Source organism: Haliotis asinina, chromosome 3 (genome assembly GCF_037392515.1).
Source record: "Haliotis asinina isolate JCU_RB_2024 chromosome 3, JCU_Hal_asi_v2, whole genome shotgun sequence".
NCBI lineage: Eukaryota > Metazoa > Mollusca > Gastropoda > Lepetellida > Haliotidae > Haliotis > Haliotis asinina.
The window spans coordinates 5731913-5753128 of NC_090282.1; the positions used below are offsets into that span (position 1 = coordinate 5731913).

General features: G+C 37.5%; 1 protein-coding gene across 2 annotated transcripts in view; it reads left to right on the plus strand.

Annotated features, from left to right (window-relative positions):
- Window positions 1–9542, plus strand: part of LOC137277355 (mucosa-associated lymphoid tissue lymphoma translocation protein 1 homolog) — a 29767-nt gene extending 20225 nt beyond the window's left edge. For both annotated transcript variants that reach the window (XM_067809049.1, XM_067809048.1), the window contains exons 12-17: window positions 256–342; window positions 2060–2175; window positions 2642–2797; window positions 3130–3290; window positions 3655–3735; window positions 4355–9542. In XM_067809049.1, coding sequence (XP_067665150.1) covers window positions 256–342; window positions 2060–2175; window positions 2642–2797; window positions 3130–3290; window positions 3655–3735; window positions 4355–4561 — 808 coding nt within the window. In that variant the 3' untranslated portion in view covers window positions 4562–9542. The remainder of the gene's footprint in view (window positions 1–255; window positions 343–2059; window positions 2176–2641; window positions 2798–3129; window positions 3291–3654; window positions 3736–4354) is intronic.
- Window positions 9543–21216: the final 11674 nt, after the last annotated feature.

Sequence of the window (21216 nt, forward strand, 5' to 3'; positions counted from 1 at the left end):
GTCATATATTTACATGATGTGTATGAACAGAATGTATCTTCTAACTCCATGACAATAGCCTGGAGTCATCATCCTGGCCGTCATTATTACCCTTGCATGTGATGAGCTATCTCTGTAGATGAAGGTGGCATGGGTGAGCAGGTCGTTTGATGTTTGTAATGTTCAGATGTGTTCATCCATGTCATCTGCTGTAACATCAGCCCAAGAAGTGATCTGTTTGATCCTCCATGTCGCATTCACTTGTAACATTTCCAGAAACAAGAATGGGCCACCAATGGAAGAAACTGTTTCTGTAGCTCCAAGGGCAAACTCTGAGGGAAACTCCTGCATTTGTTATGCAACGTAAGTGAGGGCAATGATATTTATTTATTATATTATATTATATTTATTTCATTCACCAGTGGGCACCGGTGTTGCTTTGTGGTTAATCATCAGGGGCATAGCTACCATTTGGAAAAAAAACAGGCTTACAAGTAATTTTTGCCACGAAATTTGGGACAAGCCCTCGTATGAAGCTTGCAACCTATCGGACTGTCATTACACAATGCCATTTAAAAAGTGGTCAAATGTAGCATATGTTATATTTGGGATCACACTTTCTTAATAAAGCACAAATTCTACTGCTTTTTGTTCCCCTGGTATGTTATGCAGGGGGATATAGTCGACACCTTGCCTGTCTGTCCGTCCATCTATCCGTCTGTTCGTTCGTAATCATTTTGTTTCTGAGGCATAACTAAAAAACCGTTCAATATTTTTAGACCAAAATTGATAACTATATTAATCTGAACCTATGGTTGTACCTTTTGCTAGTTAAAGATTTTTGGTGTTTTCACTTATTTTTATTTTTCCATGAAACGTTTTGGTCTTAGTCTAATGGTGGGGTGGGCTTTGTTTCCGGAGCACAACTCAAGAACCATTCAATATTTGTCAGGAAAACTTGTTAGATATATCAGTCAGAACCTATAGTGGTGCCTTTTGCTATTTACAGGTTTTTGTGGTTTATTATTTCTCTGTTTCCATGAAAACGTTTCAGACTTAGTCTTAAAATGGAGGAATGGGATTTGTTTTCAGAGCATAACTCGAAAACTGTTCAATATTTATCGGCAAAACTTGGTAGATATATCCGTCAGAACCCAAAGTGGTGCCATTTGATATTTACAGATTTTTGTGATATGGATTATTTTCTTGGTTTCCATGGAAATGCTTTGAACTTAGTCTCAAAATGAAGGGATGTGCTTCATTTCCAGAGCACAACTTGAAGACCATTCGATATCTTTCAACAGATTTTGGCAGGTATATGAGACAGATCATGAAGTGGTGCCTTTTGCTGTTTACAGATATATGGCATTTATATTTTTCATGATTTCCATGGAAATGATTCAAACTTAGCCTAAAAAAACTTCAAGTAACTTTCAGTTGATTTGTCCTTTCAAACATTTGGGGTTGGGGGGGATATGTCATCTTCTGATGACTTTTGTTAGAGTTGAGTCCCATCCCGGGATCAAACCCACAGTCTCAGAGGTGTTTGCACACCCTAAAAAATGCCATCTGATCGTCCATATTCACAAACAGAATATTTGCATTGACGAAATGGCATTATTACTGGTCACCAGGACGGTACATAATTTAAGAAGAACACAGCATTTTGGAAAAGGGACAGTGCATTTCAGGGTCACAAGATTTAACATATAAATGATATATAAGAAAGGTAAAGACACTTTTACAATAAGTCTCCATGTTGTCTGTAATGACATTGTTTTAACAGTCATTACAAACACCAACATTTACATTATCATGTATTAAACAACCTTTCCTCTTCTTCATTCCAGTGGCTGAAATTACAATGACAGTTTGATGTAGACAACTTTCATTCCATTAAAGACAGTTTATTACTTTTGATTGTATATTTATGTGCCATGTCATTGGTACAATTTAGTAACGAAAGGAATATTATATTCATTGTAAAAGCTCATACCACCTCGTATGTTCTGCCTACATATTCTTTAAATATGAGTACTAGACCTACAAATATCCTGTTGCACCTTTTATCTTTCATCAGATGTGCTGGCATGGCGGCATACGAGATCGGAGAGTCGGGCATCCTGGTGAAACACCTGCAGAAGTACCTCAGTCTGCCCATGAAGATAGAAGATGTATTCTCTTGCATGAGACATGGTCTGTACACTGTTTTGCTCATTCGTTCGTTCATTCATTTTTTCATTCGTTCATTCATTGTTAACCTGTGCTTCAGACATGGTAATTCTGCTATGTTCATTTATTCATTCCCTGTGTGGGACATCAACAGTACACTGATTCATTCATTCATTCATTCATTCATGTGTCAAGAATGATTCTCTGTGCATGGTTTCTATGTTTATCCTTTCACTGAATTCAGTTGATCCCATTAAAACTTGGACTAAATGGCAGCCGTTTTCCACAGTAGTTTGAGGATGGCATATCCATCAGAACAGAATGCTACAAATATGAGTTGTGAATTGTATGTTTACCATTTGTATGATTCTTAGTTTGTGTGGCCTTACCTATACTGGTATACTATTTTTAGACATTATTTTATCCAGATCACAAACTCACTAACCAATGCTCATGTAATGTAATAAACATCACGTAATGTTCATGACAGATATCGGGACGGAAGAGCTAGTTAAAGGAAAACAGATTCCTGAAGTCATCACAAACATCCTCCAGCCAGGGCGCTCTTTCACTGACCAAATTCTATATCACAATGGCTGGACCGAGGCCTTTAACAGGCGCCAGATTGCCTGGGAACATGCCCACAGTAAGTTGTGTGACAGTCAAGTCAGTGGCTGATCGTGATCTGTAACAGGTAAGTATCTTCACTAGGTACAAGACCTGAAGGGATGCGGTGCATGGTAGAGTTGTGGAAGTGTCTGTTTTCCTTCAGGTCTCTGTGGTTATGATAACATGCTCTTCAGAAACACTGAACAATATACATAATGATATTGATCATTACACAAGGTTGAGTGAAAATTGATAAGAAATAATCCTTATCTATGACAGATGCTTACCTAGTGTCCAGGTTTTCATGCTCCACTTGCTCCTTGATGAACTGGTCATGTTGGTGGTATCATGTCATCTCTTGTCATACAGAGGTGCCTGCGTCTCTCACCATCCTGGCCTGCAAGGAGCTAGGGATTGTCCTGGAGCTGGAGTTTCAGTCCATCTTCTCCAACGTGCTCCATGTTTTCATCACTGTCAAAGACAAGGGTCAGACTGAAGAGTGTATTGCTTGGATTGCTCGGATCCCAACAGTAAGTGTGATCTTTGTTTGATGTATTCCAGCTCTATAACAACAACCAGTAAGTATTTGAGACCAGATAATCTGGTGATAATGACAATTAATATGTTAAATCATCACTTCTAACTCTACCTAACAAGATCACATTAGCAACATTGTTCTTCTCAGTAGATCTCCTGTCTACAGACACAAGTCAAGACGTTTCTTCTCAGTGGATCTGTTGTCTGTAGACACAACCTGTGTACTTGGTGTACAGCCACGTGCCCAACTGGAAACTGAAACTATCGCTGCATCTTTAGACCTGTAATGATAGTACAGATCATTACTCTTCCTGGAGTGAAAGTTTGAGACAGTTGCAGTACATAATCTTTTTTCAGACTGTATCAGTGGCTGAGCAGCCCACCATTGTGACAGAGGGGAAGACACGCAACTCGATACAAGACATACAAAAACTGAAGGTACGATCACAGTCCCTCTCTTCTCAAATCACTCATACACAGTAACAGTGGACACCATCCTACATAGTAACAGTGACCACCATCCAGTACAGTAACAGCTGACACCATCCTTCATTGTATCCTTAAACGCCATCCTTCACAGTAACAGCAGACACCATCCTTCATTGTATCCTTAAACGCCATCCTTCACAGTAACAGCAGACACCATCCTTCAGTGTATCCTTGAACACCATCCTTCACAGTAACAGTGCCCACCATCCAGTACAGTAACAGTAGACACCATCCTTCACTGTAGCCTTGAACACCATCCTTCACAGTAACAGTGACCACCATCCAATACAGTAACAGTGACCACCATCCAATACAGTAACAGTAGGCACCATCCTTCACTGTAGCCTTGAACACCATCCTTCATAGTAACAGTGACCACCATCTAATACAGTAACAGTTTACACCATCCTTCACTGTATCCTTGAACACCATCCTTCACTGTATCCTTGAACACCATCCTTCACTGTAGACTTGAACACCAGTACAGTAACAGTTGACACGATGTTTATACAGTATTTACACTTTCCACTTTGCTAATTACTCAGATAAATATTTGCACTGTCTGCAGAATGACCTTGAGATCACCTTGTCTGTCAAGTACCGAGTCAAGTCCAAGGTACAACCTCAGATGCTGTACCCAGACAAGGTCAACTTGGGCATGCCACTGGTAGCACAGCTGAAACTATGGGAGCCCAGAAGTGCCAAGTCATCTCTGAGAGAGCCAACAGAACAAGCAGAGGATGTAGATGCAACAAATGGAAGTCACTCAATGTGATGGCACAAAAGAGTTGCTGTAGTCATGGAAATGGATAACCTGTCACACATGGGGAAGTTGAGACAAAAATAGAAGTGAACATGTTTTGGTGACACAACTGGGTTTGTCCTAGCATAAGTTATGGTCATCCTGAGTAGAGAAAACTTGAACACAATAATTGCCTCTCCTCCAGAGAATGCTGCCATCTTGGTACAAGTCGTGAAAGTCATGACGTCACTGCTTGGTAATTGACAGACAGTGAAGTCGATTGATGAGTAGTGTGTCATCTCAGTATAGAAACATTTCTTTCATGTCTGGTCACATGTAGGGCTGGGATCGTTAAGCCAGAAATTTGTGTGGAGTTTTTACTCAGGGTGTTTACTTACTAATATAGACATCATCAGTCAGATAAGTATTTGCCTCTGTGATGTTTATTGTTTGAGTGAGTGAGTGGTGTGAAGAGATATTGCAAGTATACAATATTTGAAGGTCTTCATACTGTAAAGTAGTTGTGCCAACTACTGGTATGAGGTATGCTTTTGAATGTGTAAATGCATTTATCATACAATGGGCAGTGTTCTCGGCAGGATAAAGCCAACAGATATTTTCCGTATCCATTGGGGTCATATATGGATACCAATGCAAATTAGAGAGGTCGTATGCAAATTTTAGGGACTACTTTCACACTGTACACAAACATGGCATCACGCCCATATATGAGCGATTATATTCAGATTGACGGCCATGGATACGGTACTGTGAGTGATGAGAGAAAATTTGTTTGTCTTTATTACATGCCAGGGGGATATAGTCTGTCTGTCCGTCCATCCGTAATAATTCCGGAGCGTAACTCAGAAACTGTTGATTATTTTTAGACCAAAATTGATAGATATAATAATCTCAACCTATAGTTCTGCCTTTTGCTATTTACAGAGTTTTGACATTTTAATTTTTTTGTTTTTTCCAAGGAACATTTTGGTGTTAGTCTCATGGTGGGGTAGACTTCGTTTCCGGAGCAGACCTCAAAAACCGTTCAATATTGTTTTGCAAAACTTGTTACATATATCAATCAGAACCTAAAGTCGTGCCTTTTGGGGGTTTTGTGATTTATCATTTCCTGGTTTCCATGAAAACGTTTTGGACATGTCTCAAAAGTGAGAGGTGTGTTTCGTTTCCGGAGCGCAACTCAAAAATTGTTCAATATTTTTCTGCAATACGTGGTAGATATGTCAATCAGAACCTAAAGTGGTGCCTTTTGCTATCTACAGGTTCTTGTGATTTCTTATTTTCTCAGTTTCCGTGGAAATGTTTTGGACTTAGTCTCAAAATGGAGGAATGGGCTTCGTTTCCGGAGCACAACTCAAAAAACGCTCAATATTTTTCTTCAAAACTTGGTAGATATATTAGTCAGAACCTAAAGTGGTGCCTTTTGCTGTGTACAGGTTTTTGTGATTTCTTATTTTCTCAGTTTCTATGAAAATGTTTCGGACTTAGTCTCAAAAGTGAGAGGTGTGTTTGTCGTTCGTGTTCGTTCATTTCCGGAGAAGACCTCAAAAGCTTCTTAATATCTGTCAGTAAACCTTGGTAGATATGTGTGGCACACCCCAAAGTTTTACAGGTTTTTGTGATTTATTATTTTCTCGGGTTCCATGGAAATGTTTTGGACTTAGTCTCAAAATGGAGGGATAGGCAGAACTCAAAAACTGTTTGATATTTTTCTGCAAAACTTCGCAGATGTTTGAGGCAAACTACAAAGTCATTCCTTTTGCTATTTATAAAGTTTTGGCATATTTATTTTTCTGTTTTCCATGGAAACAATTTGGACTTAGTCTCAAAATGGAGGGATGGGCTTCGTTTCTAGAAAGACATTAAGTAACTGTCAGATGATTTGTCCTTTCAAATATGTGGTGGCCAGGGGGATATGTCATCTTCTGATGACTCTTGCTTGTCTATTTTCAAACTATACCAACATGTGTTGATAAAGGTAAAAATATCCTTGGCAAGGTTTGGATATTTGTTGCTTTATCAACTTGTGTTGATATATTTGATATCAGTAGACACTTGGGTGAGATTCTGTATATACACCTTCCTGTTTCCAAAAAGAATTTCTCTATTAGCTTACGCACTGTTTGAAGGAATGACTAATCATCTTGATCAGAGATAAGAGAGATAATGTCACTTCTGACATGGTAAACATTCAGTGCAGGGTATTTAATCATAATAAAATGGGATGACAGAAGCGATACCATTGATAACTGAACATAACACAGTCCACACATTCTTGTTATGTCCACACCATCAGTGTGGCAACAAAGGAAGTTCGTATAAACTCAAGTGACCATCAGGAGGGAGCTGAAGAAGTCTTAGATTGTGTATCATTATTTTTCATCCACCTCAGATTGTTAATATTATTGAGAATGTTTCAAGAATCACCTCAGAATATATTCCATTCCATTTTGTAAATATGTTTCATATTTGAGTGTTTGTTGTTAAATGTATTGGTTATGTACCGGTATTGTAGTATTGGCTGGAATATGACCAATGATGCCTTATCTTAATCTTTAACACCTAACAGTTAGAGAGCTCCTACCTGATATGATCCGCAGCTGTGACTGGACAGATGATCAGAGAGTATCAAGGTCACAAAAAACCAAACATATTGGTCTGTCACCACAACAGACAGCCTCTGTTCATGCAAATGCATCTTTCCTGTTGATACTTTTGTATCTGTGACTGATATTGCCAAGCCCATATTATGTGCTCCTCTACCATTGAACTCTGTTTACAATACCAGGGGTTGATCCAGAGGAGGACTTCATATGATTTATGTGCACTTCTCCCTGGATCTGCCCCTCAAAATTAGATGTCAGTCTTATTGTGCCAGTTTTTCAGGTGTCCTAACAAAGCCTATAGAGAGAAGTTCTCAGATGAACTGTATGTATATTTTAAAAACTTGACCTGAGAGATGATGCCAGTAAACTCATGTGGAGGCTTACATCTTGAAATAATATGCCTGTGAACCAAATTATAGTATTGCAGGCATGTAAAGTGTTATATTTACTTAGTAAATGAACTACCCGTGAAGGTCCCGGGGTAGAATAGGCCTTCAGCAACCCATGCTTGCCATAACAGGTGACTATGCTTGTCGACTAACGGGATCGGGTGGTCAGACTAGCTGACTTGGTTGACACATGTCATCGGTTCCCAATTGCGCAGATCGATGCTCATGTTGTTGATCACTGGATTGTCTGGTCCAGACTCGATTATTTACAGACCGTCGCCATATAGCTGGAATATTGCTAAGTGCGACGTAAAACTAAACTCACTCACTCACTAGTAAATGAACTGGGTTTTTTTAATGCCTCCCACCTGATACCTTCATAAGGTTTTGGATCACGTTCAAGTTGTGAAATTTCTTCAGTGTATACAGTTTTCTATATTTGTAAGGAACATGCTTATAGCAAAGTGATTGACAAAACACGGGGCTTTCTTCTGAAAACTATAAGCTGTATATTTTTGTCAAACAGTAAAACTGGTTAGTTTTCATGTAGAAGTAAACTTGCATATGTCTGTCCTTAGGGCTGGATATTTATTTTGCAATATATTGCAATAATTAAAGAGATATTGCATTGTATATTGTGATAGATTAATGGAAAGTTTCTGTACAAGTGTGTACAATATAAATTCATAATAGCTCTCTGTGTTCGACATCATCTTGCAGAATCAGGACACCTGTCCTCATTGTGTATGGATGTGTGCCAATTGTTTACAGGTAAATCAAACAATATAGAGCCTTAACATAGAATATTTCATTGAAGCACTGTATTGCAACAAATTTTTGCAAACAAAATGATATTAAGGTGATAGTATAACATGATTTTCATCATCAGCTTTGCTTTCTTCAGTGCACAATATATTTGTAATTATTGTTACTGTATGTCAGTGTTAACATGAACAATTGTAAAATGAAACAAAAACATGATTTAGGTGAACTATCTGAGCATGTCATCATCGTCCTACAAAATGTATAAGACTCTGACCTTTATGATAAATTGATAACATATTTCCCATTATAAAACAAACAAAATTGTCACTCATGACAAGAAAGTCAACTAATATGTCCAAATAAAACATGAGTGAAATCTGAGACGTGGGAGGCCGAAAGAACAGCAAGGGTTATGAATGTTATCATCTTTATGCGACATTTTAGACTGGATGCTTGCTCCTTCATCACCTTGAACCTAACACCCCGAAATGTTGTTTTATTTACTACAAGAAGTTGATATCCACAAATCTTGCTTTTCTCAAGAGATTGGGCCATTTGAGGCCATTTATTTTCTCCAAAATATCACATATGAAACCATTCGAACCCACAAAACAAAGCATTTGGCACTTTTGGAGCCACTTTTAAAAGACACTTCCGCTGGTGAAGTGTTAGCAAAAACCTACAGAAGTAAAAGCGTATTTGGTACCTTTATATTTTGTGGCTATAGAAATCAAGAGCAGATAATTAAAGAGAACTAACACTGGATGACCCAATATATTGCAGAATCTGAACCATAATCGTATCGTGAGACACTGCACTGGTACATGTCGGTTTACCAGTAATATTGCGCAGCCCAATCTGGCCTCACCTGTCCATGATGGCATTAAGTTAGATTAATTGAAGGAATTAGAGACGGCCACATCAATACAGGGGCCATCTCATGATGATGGCATGTGACACAGTCCAGTTGGTATTTCTAGCAAAGCAAGGAACACAATCATTGATTTGAACCAACAATTGATGGAATCATTCCTGCACAGAAAGGTGGATTTCCACTCATGCTGTCAGATTCCCCCTTCACTGCATTAGCTGCACTCACAACTGGAACATTGCATTGACCATTACTGACAAGTCAGCTACAGCCAAGAATCCTGCTTGGAACATTCAATATTTTATGTGTTTATTTCATGTATGACAAAAAATGTAATATCTGTATTAAAGTTATCCTTCAATGTTGACCTGAATTATAACATAATTTCTACCGGTCTTTGGGACATATTTCACATCAAACTTGGGCCTGTTGGCCAAGTGACAGTAGTTGTATACTTTGAGTTCAGTTTTACGAAGCACTCAGCAATATACTAGCTTCTTAGCGGTGGTCTGTAAATAATATTAAATATATTGTGATTTGCATATCTTGAAAAGCCAGTAGATGTACCTACCAGATGAAGATAAAGTCATGTGTTTTTCATCTCTTACTGAGGAAGCACCCCAGGTAGCTAACATGGTCCTCCGAGGGACTGATTGTTATTGCTGTTGTTGTTTGTGAAGAACAGTGTTAGGACTATCAACTCAAAATGTCATGGACAATGTTTTGCAATAAGAATGATAATGACAATTAAGCACTTTTCAGGACAGAGCCCCATCCTCATCCCTTGTGTGAAAGAATTCCAGTAATGTTTGCTGACTTACTTATCGATATTTCAACAGCACCATGCAGTCACTATATTCTGTGAAAGACATGTAAGATTCTTGAGGCACTCGGTATTCACCTCATGACAAAAGGTAATCCCACAGTCAATAAGCCTTCCACTACCAACTCATTAAATGTCAGATAAAACAAAATGAGAAAGACACTGGGTCATAAACATCTATATCATATGATGATGTAGCCTAATGGGTAAAGCATCTGCTCGTCATGCTGAAGACCCAGGTTCAATTCCCCACAGGGGTGTAATGTGTGAAGCCCATTTCTTGTGTTGCCTGCAGAGTTATTGATGGAATATTGCTAAAAGCGGTGTAAAATCATACTCACTCACCCATAACATGCCACACTGAACATCAACAGCTAGGCAAGGATCAATCCCCTAAGCTTGACATGTTAAACATTGTCAGTTGGCCACAATCACTGGGTCATGATTCTCCACAACATGTCATTGCTGAACAACATAGTTAAAGCAAGGTCATTCCATCATGAATCTTCTCATAGCTTGTCACTGGGTATTTTGTGCAAGCTCCCTGGATCAGAAATTGTCACACATCATTGTTGAGTATGGTGTTAGACAAACTCACTGGATCATGAATCTTCACACAACATGTCATTGTTAAGTATCATGTTAGACAAGCTCATTGGATCATGAATCTTCACACGTCATTGTTAAGTATCGTGTTAGACAAGCTCATTGGATCATGAATCTTCACACGTCATTGTTAAGTATTGTGTTAGACAAGCTTACTGGATCATGAATCTTCTCATAGCTTGTCATTGGCTATTTTGTGTAACACAAGCTCATTGGATCATGAATCTTCACACAACATGTCATTGTTAAGTATTGTGTTAGGTAAGCTTACTGGATCATGAATCTTCACACATGTCATCACTGAGTATCATGTAAGACATGGTCACTGGATCATAAATCTTCACACAGGTCATTGTTAAGCATCATATAAGACATGCTTACTGGATCATGAATCTCCTATTAGCTTGTCATCATTGGCTATTTTGTGTAAGACAAGCTCCTTGGATCAGGAATCTTCACAGAACGTCATTGTTGAGTATCGTGTTAGACAAGCTTACTGGATCATGAATCTTCACACAACATGTCACAACTGAGTATCATGTAAAACATGCTCACTGGATCATGAATCTCCATAACATATCAAATTGAACATGAGCAAGGCAAGCTGAATGGGTCGTGAATCTCAGTGACATGTCATGTCAAGTTGAGTATGTGCAAGCAAGCTCTCTGGGTCATGAATCTAAATGACATGTCATACAATCAAGCCTAATTCGTCATGAATCACAGTAACATATCAAGTTGAATATGTGCAAGGCTCATGAATCAAAGTGACATGTCCTGTCAAGTTGAATATGTGCAAGGTAAGCTCTCTGGGTCATGAATCTAAACAACATGTCATGCACAAATCAAGCTCACTGGGTCATGAATCTCTGCAACATGAGCAAACAAGGTCACCTGATCATATGTTCCTTTGATGATCAAGTAGATCCACATTTTAGGCCAAAGCACTCATAACACAAACAAGTCAAAAGTATCACTTTTGTTTATACATTTGTTTATTTCAGCTTAGAGGTAAGACACTGAAAATTAAGATTATGTGGCAGGAATGCAATCACTGATCTTAAAAGTATGACCTGGTTAAGAACAGAAGTAAAGTATAAGAGTGTTGCAAACAGGAGCATAATGCACAAGAAACGGGGTTGCATTTCCACAAAAATTCTTAACACAATAATCAATAGTGAAATTTGCAATAAATTTGACTATATTTTTAAGAATAGTTTTGTATAATCTACAAGTAATGTTGTTGCTGACAGGAAGAGGCTCTGCTAAAATAAACAATCCCAATTTCTTACATCGAAGACATAAAGAAACTATACAACATCTATAAATACATCTTCCTAAAAATCACAATCAAATCCAATATGAAATAAAACGACGCACCATTAGCAATGAACTGTGGATAAAAAACAAAATTAATGTATAATCCATAACTTCAGATGTGTAGCGTCTTCACTACAATACATATCAATGTACTTTCTAGTTTGTAACAGAAACAAGAGAGACTGCTGCTTCCAAGTATTTTGTTTAAAAAAAAAAGAGAAAGAAATAGAATAAAAAAAATGTCTGTAAACAAGCACTTTGCCATTAAGAGACTAAAGCATAATGTATATTGTTGGATCTCGTACAACAAGGATAATTCAAACGAAAAAACCTAAGCCTTTTACATAAAGTGGATACATATACATCTCGAGGTTTAACATTTGTATGTCAATATTTTCGAAAAGCCTTTCTGATTTTGATTCTTACATCTGCAATGGTCAGTAGTACCTGCATCAAACATAGCTCACAACAAATAATATGATCCACTCTGTTTTCTGAGAAGAAATGCACACAGGTAAGAACAGAAGCATGTGAAGTGGCAAGTATTGTAACATTTATTTAAAAACTATACTGTGACAAATTGGGGATACATACTGGTGGTTATATAGGAGCAAATTTAGTTAAATTTGTGGCCATATAACCACCGGTATATGTCCCCAAAATTTATTATTTAAATCAAAGGTTTTGGTGAGTTGGTTTTCAAATTGCTGATTATACAGTCAGAAATTTATAACATTGACCAATCAGAAGTTGTGTTATATACTGAAGCTGAATTAGAACAAGTGTTTGCCAGTAACATGGCAATGTCCCCCGCGGCTAAAGAAGAATGAAATATTTATAACATATTCACTACTTTTTACTTTTTGCTCACACACAAGATGTGTGAAGTGACTGGTGTCACCCAAAGTAGGCTGCCTTCAAATTTGAAGACATTGGGTACAACAGTTTATCAGATGTCACGTTAAAAAGAGTTTGAAAAGCAGTCAAAGAGTCAGGGGTACCTTAAAAGGTCAACCAAATCAAGTAGGTTGTCACCAATGTGAAGACATGGGTACAACAGCTCATGAGATATCCTGTTAAGAAGAGTTTGTACAGCAGTCAAAGAGTCATGGTAACCTTGAAATTATGGGCAAGGTCAACAAAATTGACTTCTGTCTGCAAAATCCCCTAATGTAGACTGTCACCTAATTTGAAGAAATTGGGTACAACAGTTCATAAGATGTTGTTGTTTCCAAGGCATTTAGAAGTTGGTGGAATCAAGCTAAATATGTTGAACCATAAAGCATATTTAGTTTGAGTTCATAAGATATCATGTTAACAAGAAATGGGCACAGACAGATTGACAGATGTTGCTGAATACATAGTATTGCGTTGCAGCGGGGGACAATTTGCAGTTAGCGCTATGATTGCTTTGTGAAAAGGGTCCTGGTGTGCAGCAGGCAAATACTGACAGAACATATTTTGAGAGGTCCCTTGATAATAATACCTGTCTGGTCAACTCTCTTGTTTCTGTTACTGCACCACATGGACTGGTCTAAACAGAGAAAGAAAATACAAACTTCTCAAAGCTTGGCACTACACGGTGAGTTTTCCATTATCCAACATACAACAATACAAGGTTTAAATCTATATATATAAAGAAAGAAGTTTAAGCATAAAACATCCCATCCTGTTCTGTGAAATGACTTTTATATCATATAAAGAACAGAGCTTCTCCAGTGCACCTGTCTAGTCATGGACAGGGATGGGACAGCTAACACCAATTAACATACATCTAAAACAAAAAATCTATTTACCAAAACAACAAGAAAAGGGTTACAATATTGTTCATTATTTTACTCTGGGAAGCACTGTCAACAAATCATCAGGAAAATGGATGTAGTAACAAACATCTGATAATTTTTAAATACAGACTTACTGATAACCATTTATCAGATTTATCAGGCTGAACTTATGGCAATGTAAGAGATGCAATACAAAAACAAATAGTGATGGCCTTTTATTGCTAAAAGTGTGCAACGTATAGGTAAGGTGAGAAATCTTGTTATTTTCAACTGCTCTATAAGCAACAATTTAAATACCTTATAAAGTTGCGACTCACATTTGAAAAAAACATTAATGAAATAATGTGTTTACTTCCTGTTTCAGAAAACCAGTTAAAGTGCTTCATTGAAAAGAAAGTGCTTCATTTGTCTTTCCACCTCAGCAGGTTACAGTCAGATGTTAATACATAGAGCATATAATACTAATCAAACTCATTAGATATACACAAAGTAAAAGAAAACCTGACAAGACTAAATGACACCAGAGTTATGATATATATACCATCACAGAAATGGAGAGCACAAAACAGTAAGTGACTGAAACAAAACAAAGGTGGCAGCGGCTCAAAACACAAGTCGCACCCTAAAGGTCAGGTCATAAACTAATGCAAAACACAATACTTGACTACCGTGATCATACAAGGGGAAGTGTTCTGCAACCTATGAAATACCATATCTGATCTCTTGTAGCCATATTGTGCCTCCATACCACTTGTCTCTATAGACCATACATAGAGATGTGACCATCTTTTACAAGACAAAACTTGTTATGCCGATGATATTCTAACACAGATTACCAAGATTTCTTTAAGCAATAAAAAATCATTTTAATAGCGTACACCTAATCAAACCATTTGGCAATAGTTACATATAAATGTATTACACATAATATCTATAAACCTACAATATCATGAGGCTTTATAATGCATTGCTGTCCTCAAAAAATCCAGGACAGGCATCTCATAAAACCAACACCTGGATTCATTCCATGATTCCAGCAATCTCAAACTATCTGGGTCAGATCTATGCTTGTCAGGTTAATTGGCTATGGTCTAGATATACCAACCATAACAGCAAACATCAGCCTCAATGTTGTGGTTGCAATATCAACATGTCAGTCAGCCAGTCCCACTGATTATGATCAGGTTTGCAAGAAATTCAATACTGAAATCTGATGGACACACACAATCTCTTTGCTGCCAAAAAATGTCATCTGAAACTTGTGTTGGGTTTGGTTCTGAACAACACAGATGACCTCCCTAACCATTTCCCTCCGGTCAAAGTTCGATTGGTGGATGACACATTTATGAAAATCATAAACAGGTAATTTCATCCTGCAAAAGCCACTGGAATGAATCCAGGGGTCCATGTACATTGACTGAAGTGAGAGACCTGGAAACATAGAGGCTATGGCATTCCAGAAAATATGGCATTTCAAACATTTTCACTTGGATTTAGTCCCTGCGAACATCCAGGTAATCCTCAATGTATGGTTGTATTGCTCCAGCACTTTTATCTCACTGAAAGTCATAACGCTTTCATTCAATAAACAAGGAAGCCACACCTTGATAAGACTTAAACACATCTAAACATCTAATCACAATAAATTACTGAACAGAGCAGGACTCCTTAGAGGAGTTTAGGTACATTCATCAACACACATAAAAGGACAAATAAAAGGTTATCTTCAAGTTAAACATTTTGATAAAACACTTTCCATTAAGGAGCGTGAACATGTTACTGACAATGACCTTTAAAATTATTTTCAAATCAAAACAAGTTAAAGAACAGCCATAACAGATAACTACAGACACATAAGTAAAATATCCATGTAAGCCAAGAAGCATCCACTCCTTGTGTAATACTACAAGGTGTCATGGGAAGACTGGAACTAGAGTGCATGCAACACAAGGGATGAACACTTCCTGCTCACGTAGGCTAGGATTAGGCCCCAACTGAGTCTTACAGCTGTAACAGATGGGAAACAGCACGACTCTCTCATTATCACTGATTAACACTAACATAAACTGACATCATTCATCATTCAAAAATATTCTGACTGTATTCCTTAGAAAAAACTTAGCATTTATTTCAAAATTATTGTTCATGGACCATGGAGATAAATATTTGAAATATGAAATAAAATGCAGGTTGATATATCTTGACTAGAATGACACATCAATCAAAAACATCACAATACCACAAAAATATTGATATGCACCATCATTTTCTCATAGAAATGTTTCTGCTGACTAAGTGGGTTAAGATTAGATATTCCTATTATCAAGTAGATTTCTGTACAAGTTCATGTAAGCCTCAGAGTGAAGCTGAGTTTCAGTCAGCACTGACACTTTCAATATCCACGTAATATTGTCAATAAAAAAGCCGAAAGAGCAACCCTATTCCTTGACTAAAGATCAGAGTCCCAGCTCAGAAGGAATTGAGCAAATTTGGGATTTTCATTAACTTTGTGTGGTTTAAGGGTTAAACCTGAAGGTCTATTTCTCAAATCACGTGGCCCAAAATAGTTTCACAGTAATCAACGCCAAATGTAGTGACCATTCCAACCTGACAACATCAAACACAAATTTCAAGAGGTACGACACAAATGTTACTGGCAAGCAGAGGTCACCAAAGATCATAATGACCTCAGTGACACATGACCAGCAAATACACTTCAACATAACAAATGTTCCTGCACCGGAAGAACTCTGGTTAAACGCAGCATACAGTCATTACAGGCAGTCAACATTGTTTCCACTAACCCACTCTTCAAAGATGTGCACCTTCAATAAGGCTTCATTCTTTAGTTACCTTTCTCATGAAGTTGAATCATGATGCAGGAAACCCAGATTTAACCACAGTTAAAAACATTTGTCAACAATAAACAAACTGGAAACAATGAATGATAAATGACAGCAGGATGTTCAGTAAAACATCTGTGGTGTGACAATGACTGAAAAGACTACTTCTAGTTCATGATTATGCAGCAGTGATATGTACATGTAACTACATAAAAGTTCATTTTCCGAACTTCTCCTATTAAAAACATATGTGAACAAAAGCGAAAAACCGTTTCCAGAATCATCTTCATCATAATCATGCGCATGAAGCATAAGCAAACAATGATTATAGTGTCTATGAGGCAAACATTTCAAACAGTGATCTCAGGGCGACCACATGTTAAAATCAGTTGACTATATCCCCTTTCATGGTCAGATTGCTTTGTGTTGAAGGGCTCAGGTTGGCATACAACAGCCTTAGGTTCAGTTCCCACTTGAGGGGCAGTCTCATCACCCAGGCCAAGTGAATGGACAATTATTCAAGCAAATACCCAGTATCTGAAATTTGTACAAGTGAATATTGCTTTCAAGCTCCTCTCAGTGAATTGTACATGTGAAAGGCCATCAAGTGTTGTGAAAATCTATATACTAGTATATCCAAATGTAATTTATTTAATGATACTATGCTGATGCCTTATCTGTCACTGATACTTTGTCAGAAGTGGGTGTTTTCTTCAAGCAGAGGTGGTGTTCTAAAAGACAATGATTAATTTCTTGAGATAACTAAGGTGTACATATCTGAATGTGAATCCACCTGCCGAGTGCGACATGAACCTGGGCCCAGCTAGGTGTTGGCCTGTTGTCACAGGATGATAATCTATCATATACCATTCAGAGTCATGATAACATACATGAGGAACAGCATAACACACAATAATTGACTATATTGGTACGCAAGTGGCTACACTATAAGCCAATTTTGACAACAGCAGTAAGTAATCATTACAAAGAACCCCACCAAAACTCTGAGCACACAAACAAAAAGACAAATCCTTAATCATGGTACAGCCAACAAAATACTAATATAACAGTAAACAATAAAATGCTTTCACTTTAAAACATTTTCTGATTAAATCTGCCATTACACACTTTTGCAATACAAGTCTATGTACTAGACTAGATGAAGAAGAAGCATAAAAAACATAGCAATGACTGTATTTTGAAAGAACAAATGGTGGTAAAGATTTGCTCTGTGATAGAAATGTCATTTCTCTACACCAAGATGCCATTTATTTGCACTACTTTCCACTAGTTTCTCAGCATGGAAGATCAGCCAAGATACACCTGTAGTGTTACATCAACCTTATTAACATCACATCTTCATTTCAATACAACTGGTATATGAGTGAAGATCTGAGGAGAGTTCATGTATACGCATAAACTACTCAGTTCTGAGGCTTCCAAACACTCAGTACCCTGCGTATCTGATGTCTTGAAAACGAATTTACACAAGAAGGTCCAATAAAAAGAAACTAAGGTGGCGTGATTTTATTCATGAGAATATTGAAAACATCCTGTCTTTTCTGGGTAGAATGGCATCTATAGCCTAAAAGGGAGTACCATTAAGGGTCAAATTTCATTCTCTGCTCACCTGATGTGACTTTCTTTAGACAAGTCCTCAAAACTTTGTGCAAAGACGTATTATATCAGAGAAATAACTAGGTGATTGATGAGATTCTTACAGGAGACCTTTTGATAAGATAACACAATGTTTCTGTGTATTGTAGAAGTGACAATGTAGATCGCCAACCTGATCCTGAACCTGAACAGTGACAAGAAGTTCATAAGTACAAAGTCCTGTACATTCATGTAAAGCGGAGATCATTTGAACATACAATGGATATGTACAATGTGACAAGTCTCAGAGATTGGATACTCCATAATCCATAATAAACAGGACTAACACAATAACACTTGACAACTTCCTACCAACACAGCCAGTCATCAGTTGCATTCACTGAATAACCATAAAGAACATTATTAGAATATATCCACAAAAGTGGTAGAGCCAGCATCAATGTCTCTGACATGGACATAATTCATGGACAGGGAAAAAAACGTAAGCCTTTTGTCAACTTGAAGGGCTGACAAGTGTTAACAAGATCAATGGCAGAACAGCAAGTTTCAATCATCCGTTTTTAAAAAGTTTTCCCAATTCTATTATTTGTGCCAGTTATATTTTCTACATGTAAGAAGACAGTGATATGCATATGACATTCCTAAAACACTCTGGGCTTCACCTTCATCCCTTACTATGAGATATATATTCAAATATATGAACATCACCAAACGTATCTCTAACATTACTCACAGAACTATCACTAAAATTGACAAGATAAAAACCACACAGAAAGACACACATGATAACTGGAAGTGTGAGAACAACAGCTTCCCGAAACACAATGAATCTAATTGCAACATATGGCACAGTCAGATCAAACACAATAATAACATAGCCGGTGACTACCTCCACAGAAAACACTTCATATCTCTGAAAACGCAATACAAGGGACATATTTTACTACACCTTAAGGCAACATGTTTTGATTTTGAGTTGTAGAGCAAATGCTCATTGCCATTTTAGTCACGTTATTTGTACAATTATCTCACTTTGGTCGCCTTAGTTTGGATGCATCAAAGGGAAATAATTCTCCCTCAGCACTAGCTGCCAGAACAAATGCCACGCATATATCTGTAAAATCACCTAACAAAGCAAGTTGATGAAACACTGACATTGCTAAATGAGCTTGTGTTGTCAGTGGCAATCAGTTATAATGATCATATAGTTTCCAGAAGGCTGTCATCACCATGTTGTGAAAAGAGTGGACATGACTATTTCCCAACCACTACATTCATGGGAAAGAACAAAGACTGAATGTCTCAATATGGAACATCGCAATGGCTTCGCTAAGAGACAGTGCCATCCAGCCAGTGATAATCTAGCAATACCTACACAACAGTGGTCACCTTAACAAGAGTCCTGGAATATATGTCCTGGCAGAGAACTTGTTCTCACACACCTAACCTGCTGCCATCAGTTAAAGCAATGCTTGCGTTATCTTAACTGGCTTTGTGTTGCCAGCTTATGCTAATCCTTACCTCAATGATGCACATCTGTTGCCCTGGAAAGCAATATATGTGTACAACAACAGCCTGATAATGACATCTCTTACCAAAACTTGTACAAACAACCATATCCATACAAAAGGTTGTTATTTTGCTTCCAGACTGAAATGCTTGAATGATATCATTCAAGCAATGCTTATTATCTAATGGCTGACATTACTGATGAAATAAGCCAATCCAATACACTTGGCATCAAGAGCAACAATTAATAATATGAGATACAACATTCAAGTTCCAAAAATGCATTCCAAATTGGGCTTCTTCCTGTGCAAGTGTGCTTTTGTAGTTTGATACGACTGCAAATTCTTTGGCATTATGTTTAATCACACACTTCTAACAAACACTGTGCTCAATTGCAGCTTCAAAAACTGCTCCACTCTGTGAAATTTCATGTGAAATATCCAATATACAATGACAATATACATTGGAGACTTCATATCTCATAATTCTGTACCATAATACACAAATACATATTAGGAATATACCATATTTATTACACTATTACTAATATATGATGTTTATGATATGACATTTGGTCAATAATCTAAATTTGTCACATTCACTGTTTACACACAGCCTCTGCTGTACTTGTTGATCTTATGCAGCAAACTTTCACACAGGGGCCTACAATGTTCAATGAAATCATAAAGACAGATGTTGATTGTTGGAAGTACAGCTAGCAGGCTTATTACAGACACAGCTATGTCTGTCGAGGTCACCCTCAGCATAAGGTATGTCCTTCATTGAGCCCTCAATTACATGGAATCCCAACCTAATCTAGCAAATTTAACATGGCAATGACTCAACTCTTGTGACCTCAACATTCATCTTTTAAGTAACCAACAATGTGACTTATAGAAACTGACCAAAGAAATATTGCAACTGAGCCAGCAATTTCATAAAAACAAACATGAGGACCAGTCAGTCTTTCGACTAAGCATGAAATTGAAGCAAAAGGCACTGGCAATCTCAACCTACATATGCAAGAGCATTCACATGTCAATGAAAATACTTTAAGAATTGGTCTGCTATGAACATTATGAATTATCGCACATGAACCTGACATGTCTTCCTAATGGATAACCAGTTCTGTTTAAGGAGATCCATCATAACTGTAAACAACTTGGTAAAGTTTGACTTAAAATGACTGAAAGTCTAAGACACTACATGTTAAGCTGTAGGCACTACTATGCACACGGGGTACAAGTTACATGGTTATGTTTCTTCATCAGTCATATATCCCTGAATACCGTTGTACCCTTGTCTGGCTGTAAACTGAAGAACACCCATCCATGTAACATATGTAGGTTGACAGAAAAGCTGGTAACTCAGTCCCAGACATGACGTTAGGTATGTTGCAATATCGTCCAAAACACACAGGTTCAACATGGGACATTCACTTAGAAAACAAGGTATTCTCAGTGCCTCAGTTATCCAACTTTCAGAACACGGTTGTTCTGTCACAAGTATCTTCCTACTTCCATGTCTGTTATACTAC